This window comes from Lissotriton helveticus, chromosome 3_1 (assembly GCF_964261635.1).
Source record: "Lissotriton helveticus chromosome 3_1, aLisHel1.1, whole genome shotgun sequence".
NCBI classification, from domain to species: domain Eukaryota; kingdom Metazoa; phylum Chordata; class Amphibia; order Caudata; family Salamandridae; genus Lissotriton; species Lissotriton helveticus.
The window spans coordinates 1,643,027,086-1,643,048,428 of NC_136061.1; the positions used below are offsets into that span (position 1 = coordinate 1,643,027,086).

Consider the following 21,343-nt stretch of genomic DNA (forward strand, 5'->3'; position numbering starts at 1 on the left):
AGTTCTGCGAGTGGGCAAAATATGGCATGTTGCGCTGCTCGCACTGATTTTTAGCACTGGGGGCTTGTAATGCACTATAAAATAATTAAACAGCACCCCTCGGTGCACCAGAGGGAGCTGCTTCCTTCTGCCACTTGAGCAGATTTTCCACTTGAGCTGCAGCGTACTCAACACAAACGGTTGAGACCTGCAGCAACCACCTGCATTGAGCAGATTTTCCACTTGAGCTGCAGCGTACTCAACACAAACGGTTGAGACCTACAGCAACCACCTGCATTGAGAGATCTCACTGGGAAGTATTCTAGCACCCAAATATCATTTATGGGGATGCAAATTCTTGCTCACCAACTTAAAGTTGGTGAGCTGCACATGAGAAAAAAACTCCACCATGTGGCTGTTACCAAAGTTTTGCCGGAACTCTGCATTCCAAGCACAGCGTGAAGTTGGCAAAACTCTTCAAACTCCACCAGTGCAGTTTTGAGGGTGGAAGCAAGAGGAGGGGAACAAGCTGACTTGGCCTGGCCATCGATATTTTTTGTTGGCCACAATCCCCAATATCCTGGCTTGGTTGGAAGGGGTTGGCATGGGACCAAGTTCTGTTGGCCACCAGGATGATGACCATAGATTTGGGGCGGAAGAGTACTATCTTCTGTCTGAGCTGTTTCAGGCAGTTGGAATTCATCCCGAGTGCAACTTCTGACATACACAAGATGATGTCTTTGAAGAGGATTAGTTATATTCTGAAGGCTCTAGAGCCACTTGGTGAGTTGGGTGGAGGTTCCGACGTAGAGTGTGTTTCCGTAGTCTAGCTTGCTGGTGATGAGCACTTAGGTGATTGGCGGGTGTCAATAGGGAGCCACCTAGAGATTTTTCTGAGGATATTGATGGTGTGGAAGCAGGAGGAGGTGAACGAGTCGACTTGGTCTGGCCATTGATATTTTGTTGTCAACCACAATTCCTAGGTCCGTGGTTTCGCTGGAAAGCATGGGACCGAGTTCTGATGGCCACCAGACTGAGGACCATAGAGTTAGGTCTTTCCTGAAGGGTACTACCTCACTCTGAGCTGAGGTTCAGGCAGTTGTACTTCATCCAGAAGGCAACTTCTGACAGGGACTAGATGATTTTTGGGTGTTGATGATGTCTTTGAAGAGGATTAGTTGGGTGTCCTCGGTGTATGAGGTGATGTTGATTCTGAAGGTTAGAACAATGTAGGTGAAAGGGGTAATGCTGATATGGAAGAGAGTATGGATGAATGATGATTCCTGGCAGACTCCATGGGTTCGTATGTGTTGCAGGGTAAGCTGACTTCCTGTGTATGTCTTGTGAGCAAGAAGCTAATCCATTAAAGGGCTGTTTCACAAATTCCTAATTGGTGGAGGCTGTGGCTGTTGATTGAGTGGGAGATGATATTGAATAGAGGTCAAGTGGGATGGTAGCAGTAGTGTTGCCTTGATCCATGATGGTCCTGCTGTCGTCTGGTGCAGTGATGAGGCCTTCTTTTGTTGCTATGTTTAGGTCTGATACCTGATTGGGAATGGTCCAGGTGATGGTTGTTATCCAGGTGGTTAACTACTTTATTATTAATCAATTTCTCTAACATTGTCGGTGGTTAGGGAAGCAGTGAGATTGGTCTGTAGTCGGCTGGAGAAGAAGGGTCTGCAGTGGGTTTCTTCAGTAGTGGCAGGATGGTGGCAGGTGGTGATCCTGAGTTTGAAGTTGACAGTAGAATGTCCTGGTGTACCGGATGGTTGTTTATCAGTGCTGTGTGCTTGTTTTCTTGGGAGACAGAAATCCTATTGTAGCAGGTGGTATTGGGTGGGGTTGTTTGATGGTGGTTGAAGTGAATGTTAAAGTAGAAAAGCAAATGGACGGTGCAGGTGAGAGGGATGGGCTTGTCCACCAAGATATCATCAAAGTAAGTAAAGATGGGATCTAGCTGTTGGCTTGCAATGTAGTTGGGGTCTTTCACCCACTGTGAGAGTGTGAATGTGCCAGGCTTTCGAAGAGTTGGTGGTGTTCAGAACGGTGAGGTCCTCTAGGTGGAAATTGAGGTTGCTGAGCAGGATTAAGGAGCTGGAGTTGAGTTTGAGGGAGGTGATGATGCCTGTAAGAGGGCACCAGGGAAGTGTTCCTTGAAGATGATTGCAGTTCCTTCTCCGAGTTTGCTTGGCATGTCCCATCTAGTGATCTTGTATCCTGGGGGAAATGTCACTAGCAATGTTGGTGGCTGATGTAGGTTTGAGCCATGTCTCTATGAGGAAGAGACAGTCCGGGAGAGCTCGTGAAGGACTTTTGGCAGAGTGCTTGGTGAGAGAGCAGGTGTTAGTAGGGCGCAAGCCAATGGGGGTTGGATGTTGTATGTTTCTGTGTTGCAAAGTCCGGGAGTGTGAATGCAATGAGTGTGATTGTGGAGTTAGAGTAATCACAGGAGAAACAGTAGCCTGTGCAGGAGAACGCAGCTTCTGTGTTGGTTGGAGCCGTCCAACAGCACCACTAGGAGATGCGATCTGGGTTCAGGGAATGCAAGGATGTGGCGAGGTAGCATTTTGGGCTATGCTGTGAAGGCATAGGACCAGAGGTCATAGCAATGGGCATGGGCCTGTGTTTATGGATGTAAAAAGGCTTACTTTTGGTGGATGCCACGGCATGCATGTGCTAAATATCAGCTCTGCAACTGTCATTGAAAAGCTGTGGGAGAACCTGGGGGTGGTGGGCCCGGCTTCGTAAGGCGTGGGCGAGTGGTAGGAGAGAGGAATGCCGTGGCGGCAGGAAGGAGCAGGCGAGAGCATGGCATGGGGAGCAACAAAGCAGGAAACAGAAAGGAAAAGTTAGAGGATGCAAAAGTAGCAAACAAATATAAAGAAAAGTGGTGAAAGTGGTGCAAAAAGGAGGAAAAGATAGTGGGAAAAGGTAAAAAGGGAGGCTAAAGCGAGTAAAAAAGTGTGAGAGATTGCAAGATTAGTCAACTTGAGAAGAGCGAGGCAAAAAGGACCGAGCACTAAACGTCACAAAGAATAGAGGAAAAAGTGACAAAAAGTGAAAAGAGTGGGGCAAAATGAGCAAAAAAGCACTAAAAGGCACTAGGAAAATGAAAGAATAAGTGCCAAAAAGGTGTGAAAGAAAGAGAGAGAGTGAAAGCATACAGAGTGAAGTTGGGCCTTGGGAAAAGCAATAGCAGAGATGTGAGGTCCGAAAACGGCGTGCCTGGCCAGAGGGTCAATGCAATCAGATAAAGCTGTTCGGCCGAACAACACCTTCATAATCCCTTATAGCGACTGCGACTAAAAAAGCACTTTGTGTGGACTGCAAATCCATTTTGCACTGTTGCAAATGGCTTAGAGAGCATTACTAATATTATCGCCTTTGTGCCAGTGATGTTGCAGCTATGACTGTTTTGTATTTCTCAGGTAGAGGCATTCCAAATTGACAAATCCTGTTTTATGTTACTGCTGACAGCCTTACTTCATGCACGGAAGTGATCACAGGTGCTAATATTGTGAAGGGTGGCAAACTAGTGTAATATTGTCTGACGTGTCTCTATTACAATACTACAATTGTGATAGTATTAGTAGTTCAGAAGGATTTTCATTGAACATAAGTAGCTCTTATTAAAGAAAAGGTTGGAAAGAGTAGCCTTTGTGAGGATACTTTCAATGAGATGAAGATAAATGGAATAAGAGGTTAAAGATAGCTACTTAGATAGGTAGGAAAAGGTAATGGAGGGAGCTCAGGGGGGAAGCGAGGGGAGATTTTGTGTGGTATGACTCCAGACCCAAGGCATTTTCTTAATGGGTGGAAGGGGACTCAAGGGGAAGGAAGGAGGAGACATAAAGAGAAAACTACATCCTAGCCTTGCGGGCAGATCAGGTGTGACTGATTCATACGTAAACACATTGTCAATAACATACAAGTAGGGTAAGAGCTGGACCGTTGCTTCTACCCATAGTAAATGTAAATGTCAAGGTATTTGTAGAGCGCACTGCCACCAAGCAGTTTCCGGGCGCTATTACTCATACCGCTGTGGAACCCTTCCTGGCTTTCCCTGTGAAGTGTCCACTCCTGGGCACCACCAGGGTGAGACCAGGCATCCTAGCGCTGTTGGGGCCAGTGTGGAGGTTAAGCAAGCTATTGCCCAGAGTTGCAGCGTGGGGCCCATGATTAGAAACATTCTCTACCTGCAATGCCCTGCTCTCCTTTTGCTCCTTGTGGCCCAATCGGTCCTGAAATGAGAAATATTAACAGCCATAATTATAGGTATGCTAAATTTGTAACCTCTAAGCCTTTTTCACAATCATTTTTGTTGGCGGTGCTTGTTGTTATATTTGGCATTTCTAAAAGCAAGACAAAAACAATGCTGTGAAGTATTTTGACCTTCATAATTCTATTTATGACATTCAAATGAATATGCATTTGAAAAACTATAGCTTTGCTGTTACTATATGAAGTTCTTGCTGCAGTTCAGTACCTGCTGCAGTAATTATCCTCAATAGACTGCACTTAGGCAAAATATAAGATTTTGAATTTATTTTAGAAATATAGGGGCCAATTCACAGAACTATTCTAAGATAAAATCCTAAACTTACTACTCGTGGTATTCACAGAAGGCATTTAGTAATAGTAAAGTGAGGACTCCTAACTTTACTACTACTAAACTGAGACAAAATCCTAACTTTGAAACTTTCGGTATTCTCAAAAGGCATTTAGTAGTAGTAAAGTTAGGAGTCCTAGCTTTACTACTACTACTAAATGCCTTCTGTGAATACTAAAAGTAGTACGTTTAGGACTTTATCTCAGATTAGTTCTGTGAATCGGCCCTATAGAGTAACTGAGCAGAATAAAATAACTGTCAAAAAACCTTCCCAAACCCAGAATTCTGAAGAACTTGCCAGGTGTACATGTGCAGAGCTGGGTCAAGAGTCGTGAAGTTACTTTTTTTTAAATATGCCTAATATGGCCATCATTAACTCGGTGCCACACATGGAAAATATATAGAACCATAGATGTATAACACTAAATAACAGAAATGTTTTTCAACGAAGATTTCTGAGTGACACCAAACAGATAACGAGAGCAATTATCATGTCTTTGAGTAAAATGTGAAAATTATCTCGTTTATTTACTGTTAACCATCTACAATCTTTGTTCTGTATGACCCACCCAAATCGTCTGCCCTCCTTTCAACAGCTGTGCAGTGGTCGATGCACCACACAGCATGGCTTCAGCTGCCAACAAACATCTGCCCAGTGTTACATCTGGTGTCCTGAGGCTACCAAGCAGTACTTTCTTCAACCAAATATTTAAAAAAAAGCATGTCTTGCGTCCTTTCACTCACACTCACCACCCTGTGTATTTACCATCCTCGCCACACCAACATTTCAGTTCAGTTCAATTACTTTATTCGGATGGGACCTTATCCACAAAAGTCCAAATCACACTGACATTTACAATAAACCTGCTATCCTGCCACCCACCACACCCTCTTTTTCACCCACTCATTCCATGCCAAAATATTTTTGAATAAATCCTTGTCTCCTGCTCCTAACCCCACCGCCCTCTGTGCCTTACCTTCCCTTCACCCTCTGTGCAGTCCCTTCTCCTCCCCACCTGAAGCTGTGCCCTCTTCTCTCCATTGCAGCAGAGAGCCAACGCCACACTGACAGCTTTTCTGAGACCCAAGTCAGCATGAACTGGAATTCCTTTATGGAACAGCAAATGTGGAAAACAACTTGTGTTTTCCACTGTTGCTAAATCATAGCACATTTAGAATCTGGTATCCAAAACCGTACATAACAAAAGCAATATGTGTCTATAATAATCTCTACCATTCTCTCTTTCTCTGCCTCACTCTCTCAGTTTGAGACTGATTTGATTTGCACTTCATTCGTGAATTACACAATAGCATCAGGTAACATCCTCAGTATATCCAGTAATCCATAAGAAACAGTCTTCCATATCCATTGGGGAAGAGGGTGGCCCTATATATGTTGGGCCATGACCTAGCCCAAAAGAGCCCAACCCGCCATGCAATCCTCCAGACTGCACCACTTCCCCAAGGACCCCTGGGGGACAGAGGGGGGTGGAAGGAGAGGGGGGGCAGATCACCCTTCGGTCTGCTGCACCTAAATCCCCATTATAATCCCTGATAGGTCTCTAAGTGTCAGCGTCACCCTGTCCTCATGGTTTCTCTATACATATGATACACTCTTCCACCCACTTTGGCTGGATTCAGAGCCATGGTCCATTTCTGTTACCTGTATCTCCTTTGTCGCCCTTAGGGCCCTGAGGTCCAGTCCTCCCTGGAGCTCCTGAAATAGAAAAGAGGACAATCAGTAGGGAATTGCCTCACTGAACAAGCATGATGTCAGAACTCATGCAACAATGTTCTAACAAAAGCCAGGTACCTGCATCTCCCTTCCTCCCAGGAAGGCCTGCCTCGCCCTTTCCTGCTGCTGCTCCAGGCATACCAGGAACACCCGGCGTGCCTTCAGATCCCTTCTCCCCAGGATCACCTAATCATTGATGTAAAAGAACAGGAGTGAAAGGTATGAAACATCATGTAGGGGTGAAAGTCAATTGTTTGAATGGAGTTTACATTTTGACACAGTGGGCTCCATTCTCTCCACCATATGCCCACCTACATTCACCTTAGATGCAGAAATTGCATGATTTACAAGTGAGAATTCACTTTTAGATTTCACAAAATGTCAACTGGCCCTCCTAAAAGTATTTACTCAAAATGATATGATTCCATATATTGCAGAGGTCGTGAAGTGCCTCCTACCTCATGATTATTAATGAGACAGCAGTTTTTTGTGACTTCCAGTGAATGCGCATTTTGCAGTGCAACTAAATAGACCAGCATGTGCATCAAAAATGAAATCTTGGTTGCAAAGCAGTCACTGTGCAAAAAATACTGGTTTGATACAGTACTTGGCTTCACTGGCCACACGGTGCGTAGGTCACCCCTCCGCCTGCCACCCCAATACCCACCACTTCCCCCAGTGATATAGGTGTAGAGTTCAATTTTGGAGATCTTTCAGCATGAACTCTGAGTGTGGTGGAAGCCCAATTACTAAAACCAACAAAGAGGCCAAGGACATAATGGGCACAGATACAGTAACGGACTTCATAATTTGCACTGCAAGTGGCCACTTTAAAGAAGCAAATTATAGAATTGTTACCGTGATAAAAACTCTTATTCTGTGGTCACTGTCAAAAGACCATGGATAGGAAGGGCCCAGAGAAAGATTCTCCTCTTATCCTGTATATGGGCATTACATAGAGGCCAAGAAGAGAATAGGTACAAAGGCTGACTCTAGATCCCTGTACCCACACTGTAGTAGTGGAATGGACACATATTTAGTTTAACATATGTATACATATTGTGACATCGTAAAAAATTTCTTTGGTGTGCAAGTAATGGCTTGCATCTCTATTACTCTGGTTATGGATTGCGTTCATGACCATAACCTACGAATTTCAGTGGCTTCCCCAATTTAATTTGCAATCAAAACTCCACTTCAACTGTGTTTTTCAAGTGAATTTCTAAGTTTAAAAAAAATTAAACTTACCTTACTTTAAGATGGTATAACCAAAACTATGCCTTCACTTTAACCTCAATTTAATTTTTTGAGTGAACCTTTCCTTTTTTTTTATCATATACCAAAGCATCATTTTCCTATGCCCATCTCGCTGTATGCAGCCAACACCTGCTGCGCAACAGTTGTGGTGTGTGTTTGGGTTTTTGTGGCACATTTGAGTTAAATAGGCTCATAACTAGAGAAGAGAAGCTGCAATGCTGCATGTCTTGGAATGTGCTGAAGGATGCACATGAATTTCAGTCTGCAGATATGACAATTAACACGCAATTGTTTATAGCATAATGCACGCATCGACGTATCTCTATTTACCTTTCTCCCCTTTCTGCCCGGGAAATCCATCTTGACCATTGACACCTAAAATATACATATGATGATAGCTTTAATATAAAACATTACTAGGTATATTGTGATAGTACAATTTAGTTTGATCACTCAGCTCAAAGAACGAATAACATCTAGAAGTGAATCCTGAAATGTTGTTTCAGCTCTCTTTTATGAGCAATCTCCTGATTTGAACTAAGTTATTTTCAGTGAGCAACTACCTACCGTCTAATCCTGGGTCCCCCTTTTCACCCGGATGTCCTGGAATGCCATCAAGACCTGCAGGTCCAGTGTTTCCCATTGCTCCTTCTTCTCCCGGTATTCCTGGAATACCTGTTTTTGTTTTCAAAGACGATAAGTAATTTATTGTAGGACCTTTAATCTTTAAATGTGTGGGCTCTAGATTGCAAGAGAAAACAACAAAATACTACAGAATATGGATTTGTGATCTCACCTTGAGCCCCCTTTTCTCCCTTATTTCCCGGTATGCCAAAAAATCCACGCTCTCCTTTGTCACCTGAATTGAAAAATACATAAATTGAAATATAATCCCTACTGATTTAGGTGATCACTTGCAGAAATGTAAAAAAGAGGCTAAAGCATAGGGTTCTATGATAGTTTGATGAAGATAAAGCAGAGAGATAAAACACACTATGGACCGTAAATGGGCACTGCTTTTACCCCGCCAAACTCGTAGTTCACCTGTCCAAATTAGAGTCAGAGAAGCACTGTTTTTACACGGGTGGAGTTTCTGCTGCCTTGACCAGTGTAATTGTTTCACCTGCCACTGAGAAGCCAGTTCACAGTGACGCTCGTCCCGCCACACTGATTGCAAGCCAACTACCACTCATTTTCCCTGACCATGTCTGCCATGCAGAGCCTGTAGAATGGTCCCAATATGCAGGGAGATAATTGCCTAAGCATGCGGGCTATTTGTTTTATTTTATCATAGAGAACAAAAAGCTTGGCTTTAGGCTTTTGTTTTCTCTAGCAACAACATTTGCTGACCAGTTGCTTTAAACATTATGTCCAGTCATCAATCCTGTAGCGCTATGAGGGCAGGTGCTCCCCTCAAGGGATGGACTTCATTTGGAGGAAGTCAGGGTTTGCAGCCCTGACCTCTAGCTTGCTCCCCGCTACTCCTGGCACTTCCTTTGAGACCTCTGGCCTCAGGGGAGGCAAAAACCCTGACCCCTCTGAGGACAGGGGTCGCAAAGGGAGTGCTAGGAGTAGCGGGGAGCAAGCTAGGGGTCACAGCAGTCACCCATGACTACCTCCAAATGATGTCCATGCCTCGCGGCAGAGTGATCTTCACCAGGAAGATGGACATCTCTAAATAATGCCGACAGTGTATCATCATGGTGGTTGAGGCCATGGCTGCTGCCCCCTGGGCAGCCTTGCAGACTATCTGCCAGGTTCTAAATGACCACCTACATGATTTCTGATCTAAGATTTTATTTTTATTTGCATGAAATGATTTAGAATGCTTTACTTAGAAAGGGGTGGTGTAAGGTAAACTCTCCTGCCTTCCTGGTGACCTTTGCCTATAATCTGGTGACAACCTGGACCTCACCTCCCTCATTTATTGCTGTTTTATTACAGTTGGTCTCTGAAGGTCCTTCCAAGACACCAAGAGGATGTCTAATCCCAGAAAGCGGTCTGCTTACACAGCTGATTTCCAATTAATGTCTCTAAAGAACATTTTTTTTTGGGTGTAGGCTGCCATCTAGCCCAAAGACTTGTAAAAAATTTGAATTAACTTTACATTGAGATCTGCTTGAATTTTCTAAAGAGGGGTTCTCATCATACACTACCCATATTATAAGAAATAATCCAGGAAAGTCAAAGGAAGAAAGTGGTCAAAAACATGTATATGTGACCTGACTATGCTCCCACAATAACCTAGTTCAAAGGACCTTCCAGAGGCACTCGTCGAAACCTATAAATATCCCTTAGTTTTAAAGGCCAAGCTCAATAATTACATTATGATTTTAGAGTGGTTCAAGAATGCAACAACTCAAACATCAACACATCTAAATAAATTGGGCATGTCAAGAATAAATTAAGTTCCCAAAAATAAAAAAGTACTAATCACTGAACCCAAAATAATTCAAAAGAATAGTTTCTAGAAGGCTCAAATCCCTAATCTATTTGGCTACAAAAAGACATACTCACAAAAATAAAACTAGCCTCCTGGGGGGAAGACTACCTACTAGCCAAAAAACTGTTTTTTTATAAAAAGTTATTCACTTAAATGCCTTAGAGTACCAAAGGTATTCACTAGATCGCCTCGGCACTCCCTAAGTGTTTATGCAGGCCAGTGAATTGGGGGATCAGTCAGTTCCAGTGGGAGATGCCTAATGGTACATTATGGTGGTGTTTTCCTTGTTCAATACTCATACTTCCAAAATAGCCTTCCCCCTTGCTTTAGTGGTTCTTCTGTACCAATAATAATTTGGCCTGGTGTATAAAAATTGGGATTCAACTATCAAACTACCTCAGCCTGGTTGCCAAATGGTCAAGCCCAATCAAAATGTCTCACACTTCTGCTGTAGAAACTGCATGGCAAAAAGGCCCAGGCAAGTCGTTTTCAAGCTTACAGTAGTGCGTGGCTACACTCTTTTGAGTCTGTGTTCACTTTCTTCCCAAGTGCTTCTAAGGCACACTGGCACTCTCAGCACCAGGGTCACATACAGAAGGCAGCTGGACAAAACAGCTTAATTAAATCTCCACTTGTCTCATGATTTGGCTGTTGTAGCTGAGGATCCTGCTGGTCCATCTCTTTAAGCCACATTCAGTCCAATAGGCATAGTAGCACAATTAAGACCAGGCCTATTTTGTTCGCTTCAGAAAGTAGGGAACTTCATCAAAGATCCAGACTTCATAATGGTATGTTCCTGATACAAAATCACCAGCCTCCTCCTTTTTCTCTCTCTATAATGTTCTCTTTGTTCTGACTCCTTTGTTTTTGCAAGAGTGTTCAATTCCTGTGACATAGGATTTTATTGGAGTCCACCGTACTTTAGATATAGTAGCAAGAGTTATAGAGCCCTGACACTCTATAGAGCTAGAGGCACTATTGTGGTCTGACACCACATGATGACCTTTGAGTACCATCATTTTAATTGTTTTTGGTGTGCTATTTTATGTTAGTCTGAATATACGACGTCCTGCATATACCTTGTTTCCCTTGAAGGTGTCTTTCTTGTAATCTTGTAGTCTTACAGTGGGAGCTGTCACAGAGTAGAACAGCTTGCCAAGGACAGTACGTGTGGGATGTGCATTTGAAAGCATGAGAGAGAGTGAGAGGTATGTAATGTACTTTTTGGTCTCGAAGTGCAGTGTTATGAGCAGTGTTGCACAAATGTGCATTGTGTTGTACATTGAGAGACGAAGTATGTGATTCTATAGACAGTGGTACACAAATGTGCATTGTGTTGTACATTGGGAAGTATTATGAAGTTCTTACGATTGGCTTTGACATGGCCTCATGTCATACTGAATTCTGACTCTGCCTTGCTTGAATTTTTCTGCGAGCACAGACAGGCCCCCAGAGTGTTTGAAAGTTGTTTGGGTTACTCACATTCAAGGTTGTTTTGTGGAAGACTGTGATAAAAGCTGAACATGTGAGAATGTAGAGGGAACGTGGGAACTCCCTTTGCCCTGGAATGCTTGCATGGAAACTGGCCAGTTCCAGTAAGTCTCCTTGGCGCAGAGGAAAAGACTCTTGAATCTTCTTGTGTGTTGTGAGACTATAAAGCTGAGGCTTGTTGACTTAGAAACCGGGACTTTGGAATCCGGATGTGGACGGATGTGTCTACTTCGGTACAGCGGAACCCTGGTTGCTGATGCTCTTATCCCCAGCTGTCAAATCCCCCGGGCTGGAGTTGGCTAAGATACAGTGCTTGCACCAGGTGAAGTTTTTGAATTTTGATTATTGCCATTGTGATGTGTGGCCAGTGGCTATGATCATTTGAGGTGTTTTCTTTGTGATGTGTGAGTGAGTCAGAGTGCACATTCAAAGTAATTATTTGATGTATTTAGTGTATATGTATATTTCTGATTTATTGCAGGACGTCCAGTATTATTTGCTGCTTGTTTATTCATCATTATTATTCATGCATTTAACTGTTGCATATACCAAGTGTGTTATTATTCCTTGCATATAAATATATATCTCTATATACATTTGAATGTTGTTCATTTAACATCTGGGAAAGCTTTTCTGTTGGAATAGCATTGCATTATTAAAACCCCAAGCCTTATTCTAAAAAGAGGGTCTATGCATTTTGTAAAGTGAAACCCCTTTCTAGGTGTTATTGTGTGTTATGTCTTCTGCCTCGTTGTGTTTGGGCCCCCGTGTGGGGTGGTATTATTATTTTGAAGGCGAGTCAAGACACACTTCAGGGTCATGCTAAATAGTGTGTCCACATTTGCTATCGTTGGCACAAGGCAACACTGCGCCAAAGTTGATGTGCTACCTTGGGCAAAGGCAGAGAGATGAAATGTGCCATATCTACTAAGATATAGTGCATTGTTTCTCTTCTCCAGAGCTGATACACTTTAGGCAGGCATGGACCAACACGCACACCCTTGCACCTTAGTGCAAGGGTGTGGACTTTCTCTGAAGAATATGTTTTTTATTGGTAGTAATCTACAAAAACTATGCTTTAAGGCTTTTCCCACTTTGTATGTGTGCTGTCCAATGCAGCACACACACAAAGTTGGAAAATTGGGTAAAAATGAAAATATTTCGCCTCATTACTCCAAGGAGGCATTAGATTTAGAGCAAATCCGTGTCTACCAATGTTTGAAGGTAAGATTTCCCATCAAAACCCATGGGTAAGTGCATGGTAACACCCATGCACAACCCATTGAAGGCCCCTTTGAAGCAAAGCAATGCCAAGATGTGTATAGCACACCTTTGCATTACTTTGGCATATTATCCAATGCAAATATTGATTTATGTTGGATAATAACTCTTTGCGCTTGATTTTTATCACAAAAGTGACACAAACCTGGTACAGAGCATTAATAAATCTGTGCCATATGTGTTTTCCATTCAAATGCAGGATCAATGACAACCAAAATCATCATCCTAGACTGGATGTGATATTTTCTAATTAAACTTTTGCTCTCATGGAAGCGAACAATATGGGATAAGGCATTATTCTCTCCCTTCTTCAAAGAACAGAAACAGGCAAAATTGAACAGTTCCTTGCCAAAGGTAGAATGTCAAAAACTCTCACCATAACAAGACGCTCAAGTCTACAACCAACACCATGGCCTTGGTTAAGAAACGAAAATGCTGGAGGAATCAGACCTTGAGATATACAAAAGAGTCTCGAAAAGAAAAAAGAGAAATAGAAACCTCAAAAGAAGATGGTTAGGTTTATGTGCATGTATGTAAGCTCTATTATTGCATGAGTCTGTTGCAGCATGCTAAATGGATGCTGGGCAGTTGAAGTGCATGACAGTCTTGTTGGCAGCCGCAGATGAGCAAGAGCGCACTTTTTGAGGCAAGATGCACTCTAAGCTCTGCTCTTATTGCTCATATTTTAGAGTAGACTGAATCCTGTGCTTGTGATCAATGATGCTCAAACGTCTTTAAGAGTGACTTATGAAAAGAGATGGAAAGTGAGTGCAGCTGGATGCATTTGAGCTGGCTAAGCAGTGAAATTGCGTGGTTCTTCGTGCGCTACCGATTTTTAATGTGCTGGTTGCCACAAGTCGCATGGGGACTTGATTGAGTAATTAAAGCAATAGGAAAAGTGCTCTCAAAATACTTGTAGTTGCAGCAACCAACCCCTCCAGCGAAGAGCTGGTTGCTTTAACCAATGAATTCACTGGAAGTTGCCAGCTAGTTCAACCAATGAAGTTGCTGGCAGGTACTGGTTCTTTAACCAATGAAGTCACTGGGTGGTGTTACATCTAAAAACTCCAGGTGGGGATCTGGATTTTCTGTGAGCTTCTCAGTACAGACCACTTTAATAAAGTCCCCAGTCAACAATAAATAGCTCTGTTTGGGGGCACCTTAATTCCATACTGTAACTTGACCTCACTAGAAGTAATCGCCGGAGTAAAACCCAGTGTACAAATCCTTTCCATGAGGAAGTAAATGCAGGTTTTGATTACACACCAACAAGAACATGTCTAAATCAATGTCCCTGAAGTGGCATGATGGGACCCATGGAAGATGCTTGTCTTTAATCTTAGTGGGGTTAAAGTCAATTGTGGTCCCAGGCTCCATTTGGAAAAATGCTAAACGTTTCTAAAAAGAGTTAAACATCACAATTGTAGCTCTAGGAATAGCTCTAGGAATAAGTGCTTTATTCTTGTTTATGAAAAGGATAACATTCCCAAATGTCAATAGCGTTTTTGTCAGCTAAGGCCTTTTGCAGGAATTTCTTTCACAACTTTCGACTCACTTTCAAACATTGCAGCTGCTTATTGAGGTGAGAACAGTGCATCGCCCCTCTGTTCAAACGGAAAAATAAAATGATAATAACAACCCGTTATTATCATTTTCTTTTTCCTATTGTAATAAGTGGCGGGGCAGGGCGGGCCACAGCAGGGGGCGGACGGGTTTGCACTCCCTAACTAAGGGGCTCATTAGGATGGCGGACGGACCTGCGTCTGTCCGCCACCCTAGAGGAGGAGGGACCGTCCGCAGGGGCAACGGCGGTCCCTCCAGTGCAATTAGGATGTGACCGCCAGCCTGGCGGTCACATCCTCAACATTTAACATTGCGGCGGGTGCTGCTTGAAGCAGCACCCGGCGCAAAGTTAAATATGCATGCTTAGCATTTGAATGCACAAAGCGGCAGGCACCGCGCGGTGCCTGCCGCTTCGTGCACGCAAATGCAGGGGGGTACCAAAGGTATATGCGCCCCCCACACCCCAATCACCCTGGGGGCCCGCAACGGGCCCCCAAAGAAATCATCGTATGCCTTTCCATGGCGGAGAATCAGCCGCGGAAAGGCATCTGTTTTCCACCATCCTAATATGGCTGGCGGTGTCTGATAGACACCGCCAGCCATGTTAGAGCTTTTCCACCGCGGTCGTAAGGCGACCGCGGCGGAAAAGCTGTGGACCGATTTTGAGACCCACCGCCATCCTAATTTGGCGGTGGGTCTTTTGTGCCTCCCCAGCGGTTTTCCCGCATCCTCCGGCCTGGCAGTGGCTTCCGCCGGCCCGGTGGATGCGGAAAAACCACGATCGTAATGTGCCCCTAAGTGTGCATGAACTGTTTGGCCGGCTGTCTTGGGCAAACAAAACAGATATGCACACTTTGCAAGTTCCCCACTAGGCTGCATTACACAACCTGGTGAGGATCATGAACAGGCTCCCTGTTCCCATCTGAGTGCCGAACCACTGCGCTCAGACCGATCATAATGCTACATTGCGGGGGTGTGATATGAAATTGAAATTGAAATTGAAAAGGAACTTGCTAGAGCGCACTGCGGCCAAGCGGCTTCCAGGCGTTGGGGAGTCGGAATCTACAGTGCTATCGAAGGGCTAAGCTGGGAAGGCCTGGAGAAAAAGAAAAGTTTTTAAAGCTTTGCGGAAAGAGGAATAGTTGGGAACAGACCGAATGGATAATGGGAGACTGTTCCAAAACTGGGGGGCCAAAACCGAGAAACGGGTGCCACCGGTCCGAGATTTACGAAACCGGGGAACTTGGAGAAGGAGAAGGGATGAGGAGCGAAGGGTACGAGTCAGAGTGTATGGAATGACTAGAGAAGCAATAAAGAGAGGAGCGTATGCTCAGGGAAGCCTGTGTGCCCGGGTGCTTCCTGCTGCCAGACTGGACGGAAAAAAGGAAGAGGATGAAGACGAAGGACAGGTGACAGGTCAGCTAAATATATATATTTTTTATTTCATTCCTCCCTCCTGCCTCACCCCCACCATCCCTGTCCATTAGCAGCTGCTACTCAGTGAGAATAGGGTTAACCTAAAGATTCTCAGTCACGGTCTCAAAACACATTGGAGTACAGAAATGCTACTCTTCACTATCCTCACTTGCTCACCCCAAAACTATTTGACGATGGAGTAAAATGATACCTTACTGATTCGACCAAATGTACTCCTTTTCTCTTCCTCCTCCCATCAAAGTTGTTTTTAAGTCTTGCCTATGAGACAGCAATAGATGTCTCGACAGACTTTACTTTGTTTTTTCTTTTAATCATATATAACATACATATATAGAGAGGCTTTTGGTGAGCAGGCTTCTTCCTTCGGTCTGTTAAATTGTCATTCACATTTTGCTTCCCCCCACTAAAGCATACAGACTAGGGCAATGGGTCAACTGTCTCTTTTCACTTTGAGTGACTGCACAAAGCCTGTGCACATTGCAAACTTCCATCTAAAAATAGTTCATTTCTCTTCAGCGATAAACCTGGTTCCAAGTGACTTTTTTTCTTTTTAGCTATTTTTATATATTAACTTTAAGTAGTCCTATTTATAGTGCCTGCATGTCTGGTGCCCAGTTTGATGGTGATTTATTTTCGGACTCCTTAAAGTTATAAAGTATTTAAGTGACACTGCAACATTGTAATTGTGTGCAGTTTGAGTGCGTGGATAGCTGATAACTTTATTTTTGTCTCCTTTACAAATAATAATAAAACACATAGTACAGTTGAAATGCTTTTATATTAAAAATGTACTGGTAAAACAGCTATTTCAGTGAATGTTTTTTAAATATAAGGGTTTAATGCAAGCATGTGGCAGGATGCCACGTGTTTTAGGTTTTTGCTTTTTTTGACGCAGATTTGCTACAAAACAAATAAGAAATTAACCATCTCACTAGCCTGGCAAGGTGAGCCCTATTAACTTTGCGATGCTAGTCCATGATGTTATGCTCAAAACCCACATCAGCTGTTGCTGGCCTTTTTCCCCCTACATACTCCTTCTGCTCTCCCTCTCTTAGCTTTCTCCTTTTATGCATATTACTGTATTGTGCTTTCAAATTATGTTTGCACCATAGCCTAGTAAAGCCCAACTATGTCTTAAGTGAAATCTTGCAAAAGTCGGGAAGGATGTGTAGGAAAAAATATACTGACAACGCCAACACTGCACATAAGACACAACTTGGTCGCTAGCAAAAATCAATGATTAAAGAATCGCAGTACTATTTTCATAAAATGGTCAGGAAATGGGTCAGCTTGCCATGCAAGCCCTTCTCAATAGTACAAGGTCTAACACTCCCCAAAGGCACAGACTCTTTTGATTTTCTCTCAGTCTCTTTGTCAACATTTGTCAGATGTTTTCAGCTCAAAACTAAAAAAAAAACACTTGCATCGAAGCGACTGGTAAATGTTGGGCCAGTCTGATTATTTTGCCTCTCCCCTGAAAACTCCAGGTTTAAAGGGGAATGGAAGAGGAAGGAAAACAGAGGGCCTGAGTCACAAAGGTAAACTCACATGTTTGAATATGTTTGTCCCTTTTCAGTATTCACTACTGCTGCTTGAGCGGGTCCGGTTCTCAGGGTGGGCTCCCTGTCCAGTCGCCATCTTGGAGTGGGGTAGTGCTGAGGTCCAGCTCCAGCGCGCGCCTGAGTGCGCAGAATCCGGGGTGAGACGCCTATTTAAGGCGAGCTGCTCCCTGGTTTCACCCTGACAAGAAACGCTACTGCTGCTAGCGCCTGGCGCGTATTTACAAGCATCGTTTTTAAATTGACCCGTTTTGTATTTAATTTAATTGTTACTTTGCTGTTCCCCTGCTTTTAGAATCCCCCTCACCTGCACTGTAATCGTGACTCCACCGCTGCTTGAGCGGGTCCGGTTCTCGGGGTGGGCTCCCTGTCCAGTCGCCATCTTGGAGTGGGGTAGTGCTGAGGTCCAGCTCCAGCGCGCGCCTGAGTGCGCAGAATCCGGGGTGAGACGCCTATTTAAAGCTCCCTGCCAAGCGCAGCAGTACCGCGCAGCGGGAACGCCCTCGCTTAGCCAGAGTCCTGCCCGTCTGCGCCCGTCCGCGCTAAGGTCGCGCCGGTCCGGCGGTGACTCTGTTCTATTACATCTATGCATGATGCTCAGCTATACCAGGGAAGCCCTTATGGCGGTTAACCACCAGCTGCCATTGTGCGATAGATCTCGTGTGCACCCTTTGCGTGGCCCTTACCGTTGCGCATGCAGAAGGCTGCTGCTTGAAGCACCCTTCCCACTTGGAGCTAATGGAGTAAAGTCTGCTATCAGCAGCATTAGCCCCTTAGGTCATATCACCATCTGGAACCTGAACGTGAGGTCGCTAGTCAAACACCATCAGGACATTGCTGACCTTATGGGCAGGGAACCTGACATATTTTGTATGACAGAAACCTGGCTTCAGGACTCTGACACAGCGGTCCTTAACCTGGCGTTTCCCCCCGAGTATTCCACCTATACGCTTAATCGCTCTTCCAGAGGCGGCGGAATAGCGCTTGCAGTAAAATCTTGCTACCCCTGCATCTGGAAAGTTAAAAAAATTGCGGGCTGCGAAAGCGCCTTGTTTAAGGTCTCTGTCACACCTCACTTCACTTTCACAGGCTTGCTTATCTATCGCCCGCCGGGCAGTGATGTGGCTTTTCGAGAGTCTCTTCCTGAGGCAATTAGTTCCTTGGCAGTAGGAAGTGCTAATTTTTCCATCGTTGGAGACTTGAACCTCCATTTTGATTCATCTGCCCTTCCCTCAGTGTGCAGGCTGAGGGCCGACCTGGAGGCCCTCCAATTGGTTCAATTGGTCTCAGATTCCACCCATGTCGGGGGACACGCCTTGGACCCCTTCCTCTCAAATCTAGGGGGGGTGGAGGTGGCCCCCTCCCTTCCTTTGCCTTGGACAGATCATTCGTTGGTAGCGATTCACTGCTCTGTGTCAGAGGCGCTTCTTAAGTCCTTGCCGCGAGCACTGCCCAGGCGTCGCTGGAGCAAACTGAAGCTGGAAGACTTCCACCGCCTCCTCACGGAAGATCCATTGGGCGTAGTGGAGGATGTGGAGTCTGGTTACGACCATTTTTGCGAATGGGTAACTAAGGCCCTCGACTCCCTTATCCCGATGACAATGAGTAAGTGCGGTCCTCGTGATCCCAGCCCTTGGTATAATGGCACCCTGCGCGCACTGAAAAGTTCTTGCAGACGTGCAGAGAGAGACTGGCGGAGGGAGTATGACCGAAGCAAAAAAACCTTGTATATGGCCACTCTCAAGGTCTACCATCGTGCTGTTTGTAGGGCCCGGGCTGCGTTTTACGCACTGGAATTCCGCAACAGCTCGAATCCGGTTAAAACCATCTTTAAGGCATTAAAGGACCTTGTGGCAAAAAAAACAGCGGCGGATACCATCGGTTCTAACGCACACTGTGAAGTGTTGGCGGCCTTCTTTTTGGAGAAGGTGCATACTATCTATAGAGCCTTCCCAACTGGGGTGCATGCGGAGGCCGAGCCGCTTACTGTGCCTGGACAGGTGGTATTAGACTCTTTCCCCTGTCTTACCCCGGAGACTTTCAAGACTTTGGCTCGTAGAGTCAAATCCGGGTCTCCGGCCGATCCACACAAGCCAGTAATGTTTAGAGACTCGACACTCTCCCACCCGGTTCGTGACTTGATTAACATCTCACTTTCATCCGGCCGGGTGCCCCCGAGGCGGAAGCAGGCTGTAGTGATGCCCATCCTAAAGAAGCCAACTCTCGACCCTAGTAAATCGGAGAACTACCGTCCCATCTCGCTTCTCCCGTGACCAGCCAAACTTGCGGAAGGGCATGTTAACACCGCCCTTTCCAACCATCTGTTGCGTACCAATGTTTTGGACACTACACAGAATGGTTTTCGGGCTGGTCACAGTACGGAGACAGCTCTCCTGTTTATGGTCGAGCATCTGAGGGCAGTGCTTGATGCAGGTCAAACGGCGGCGCTTGTTTTGTTAGATGTGAGCGCCGCCTTTGACACTGTCTCGCACGACATTCTCCTGCAGCGCCTCGAGGAGGCAAGTGTGACCGGCACTACACTTCAGTGGTTCCGTTCGTTTCTAGCGGATCGATCCTTCTGCGTGGCTGCCCCGCCCTATCAGTCTAATTTCCATCCTCTGTCGTTCGGGGTTCCGCAGGGTTCCTCGCTGAGTCCCACGTTGTTCAATCTTTACGTGAGGCCGCTGGCTGAGGTCATGAAGTGCTGCGGCCTGACTATGGTGTCATACGCAGACGACACTCAGCTAGCGGTCACGATCAGCGGGGACCCCGAGGTGGAAGCCCCCCGATTCAGGGACGGACTTCGGGCGGTGGCCAGTTGGATGACGTCCAACTGTCTCCAACTGAACGCCAATAAAACAGAGGTGATGGTCTTCGGTAAGCGGACGGATCTCTGGGGAGATATCTGGTGGCCCTCTGAGCTTGGCCCTACCCCCACTCCGGTTTCGGAGAGTAAAAATCTGGGTGTATGGTTGGACCCCGCGCTCAGTTTTGTCGGCCATACGAAAAGGACGGCAGCCTCCTGCTTTGGCATCCTGCGTAACCTGAGACCTGCACTCAAATTATTTGATGCCGCAACCCGCCAACTTGTGGTTCAGGCGACGGTGCTAGCTCGGCTTGATTATGCCAGCTCCCTCTTTATTGGGTTAAATCAAGCCGAGCTAGCTCGTCTCCAGCGAGTGCAAAACGCAGCAGCCAGAGCAGTTGTAGGCCTACCTAGGTTCTGCTCAGTCTCCCGCACCCTAAGTGCTCTCCACTGGCTGCCGATTAAGCAGAGGATTCATTTTAAGGTGCTCTGCCTGGCTTTTAAGATCTTAAAGGGCCTATCCGCCCCCATATTGCATAATCTTATGCGCCCATATACCTCAGGTCGCTCCCTTCGCTCCTCCGACCTGGAACTGGCAACTGCCCCGCGATTCAAACTTAGTCGAGCTGGGGGTCGTTCTTTTAAGGTGCGGGCAGTAGCTTTGTGGAACGCACTGCCTCGCGAAACACGATCTCTTGACGATTTACTTTCCTTTCGTAAGGCCGTCAAGACTCTCCTTTTCCTCAGTCCTGTTAAAATTAGAATTTTAAATAAATCTGTTCCTCCGTTATGTTGTGTGGCTATCTTGTCGGGCGCCGGGACGCTCCTTTGCTGGAGCAGCTGTGCGCATTACAAATTTCACTAACATAACATAACATAACATAACATAACTAAAAAGTATTTTAATAGTATGTTTACGAGTGCAAAGACTGCAGTCGGGGTGGAGAACTCTGCACATAAAAAGATTGGACAGGCCAATCATTTCATGTGCAGATTTCTCCTCCCTGACTGCAGAGTCTCTGCACTCATGAACTTACTATTAAAATGCAGTTTTGTGAATACTGAAAAACGGTTAACTTACACAAACGTGTACGTGGATCAGGCCCACAGTCTTTAACTAATGCCATTGGAATTTTGAACAATTTAATATAAAAGATTATGCCTCTAATTAAGGCATCATTTT

General features: G+C 45.1%; 1 protein-coding gene across 1 annotated transcript in view; it reads right to left on the reverse strand.

The window, feature by feature from the left end:
- MARCO (macrophage receptor with collagenous structure) overlaps positions 1 to 21,343 on the reverse strand; it is a 179,090-nt gene that overhangs the window by 105,289 nt on the left and 52,458 nt on the right. Inside the window, exons 5-10 of the mRNA XM_078682381.1 lie at positions 8,377 to 8,439; positions 8,148 to 8,255; positions 7,911 to 7,955; positions 6,402 to 6,509; positions 6,252 to 6,305; positions 4,176 to 4,220 (exon numbers count right to left, since the gene is read on the reverse strand). Of these exons, the coding sequence (XP_078538507.1) occupies positions 4,176 to 4,220; positions 6,252 to 6,305; positions 6,402 to 6,509; positions 7,911 to 7,955; positions 8,148 to 8,255; positions 8,377 to 8,439 (423 nt within the window). The remainder of the gene's footprint in view (positions 1 to 4,175; positions 4,221 to 6,251; positions 6,306 to 6,401; positions 6,510 to 7,910; positions 7,956 to 8,147; positions 8,256 to 8,376; positions 8,440 to 21,343) is intronic.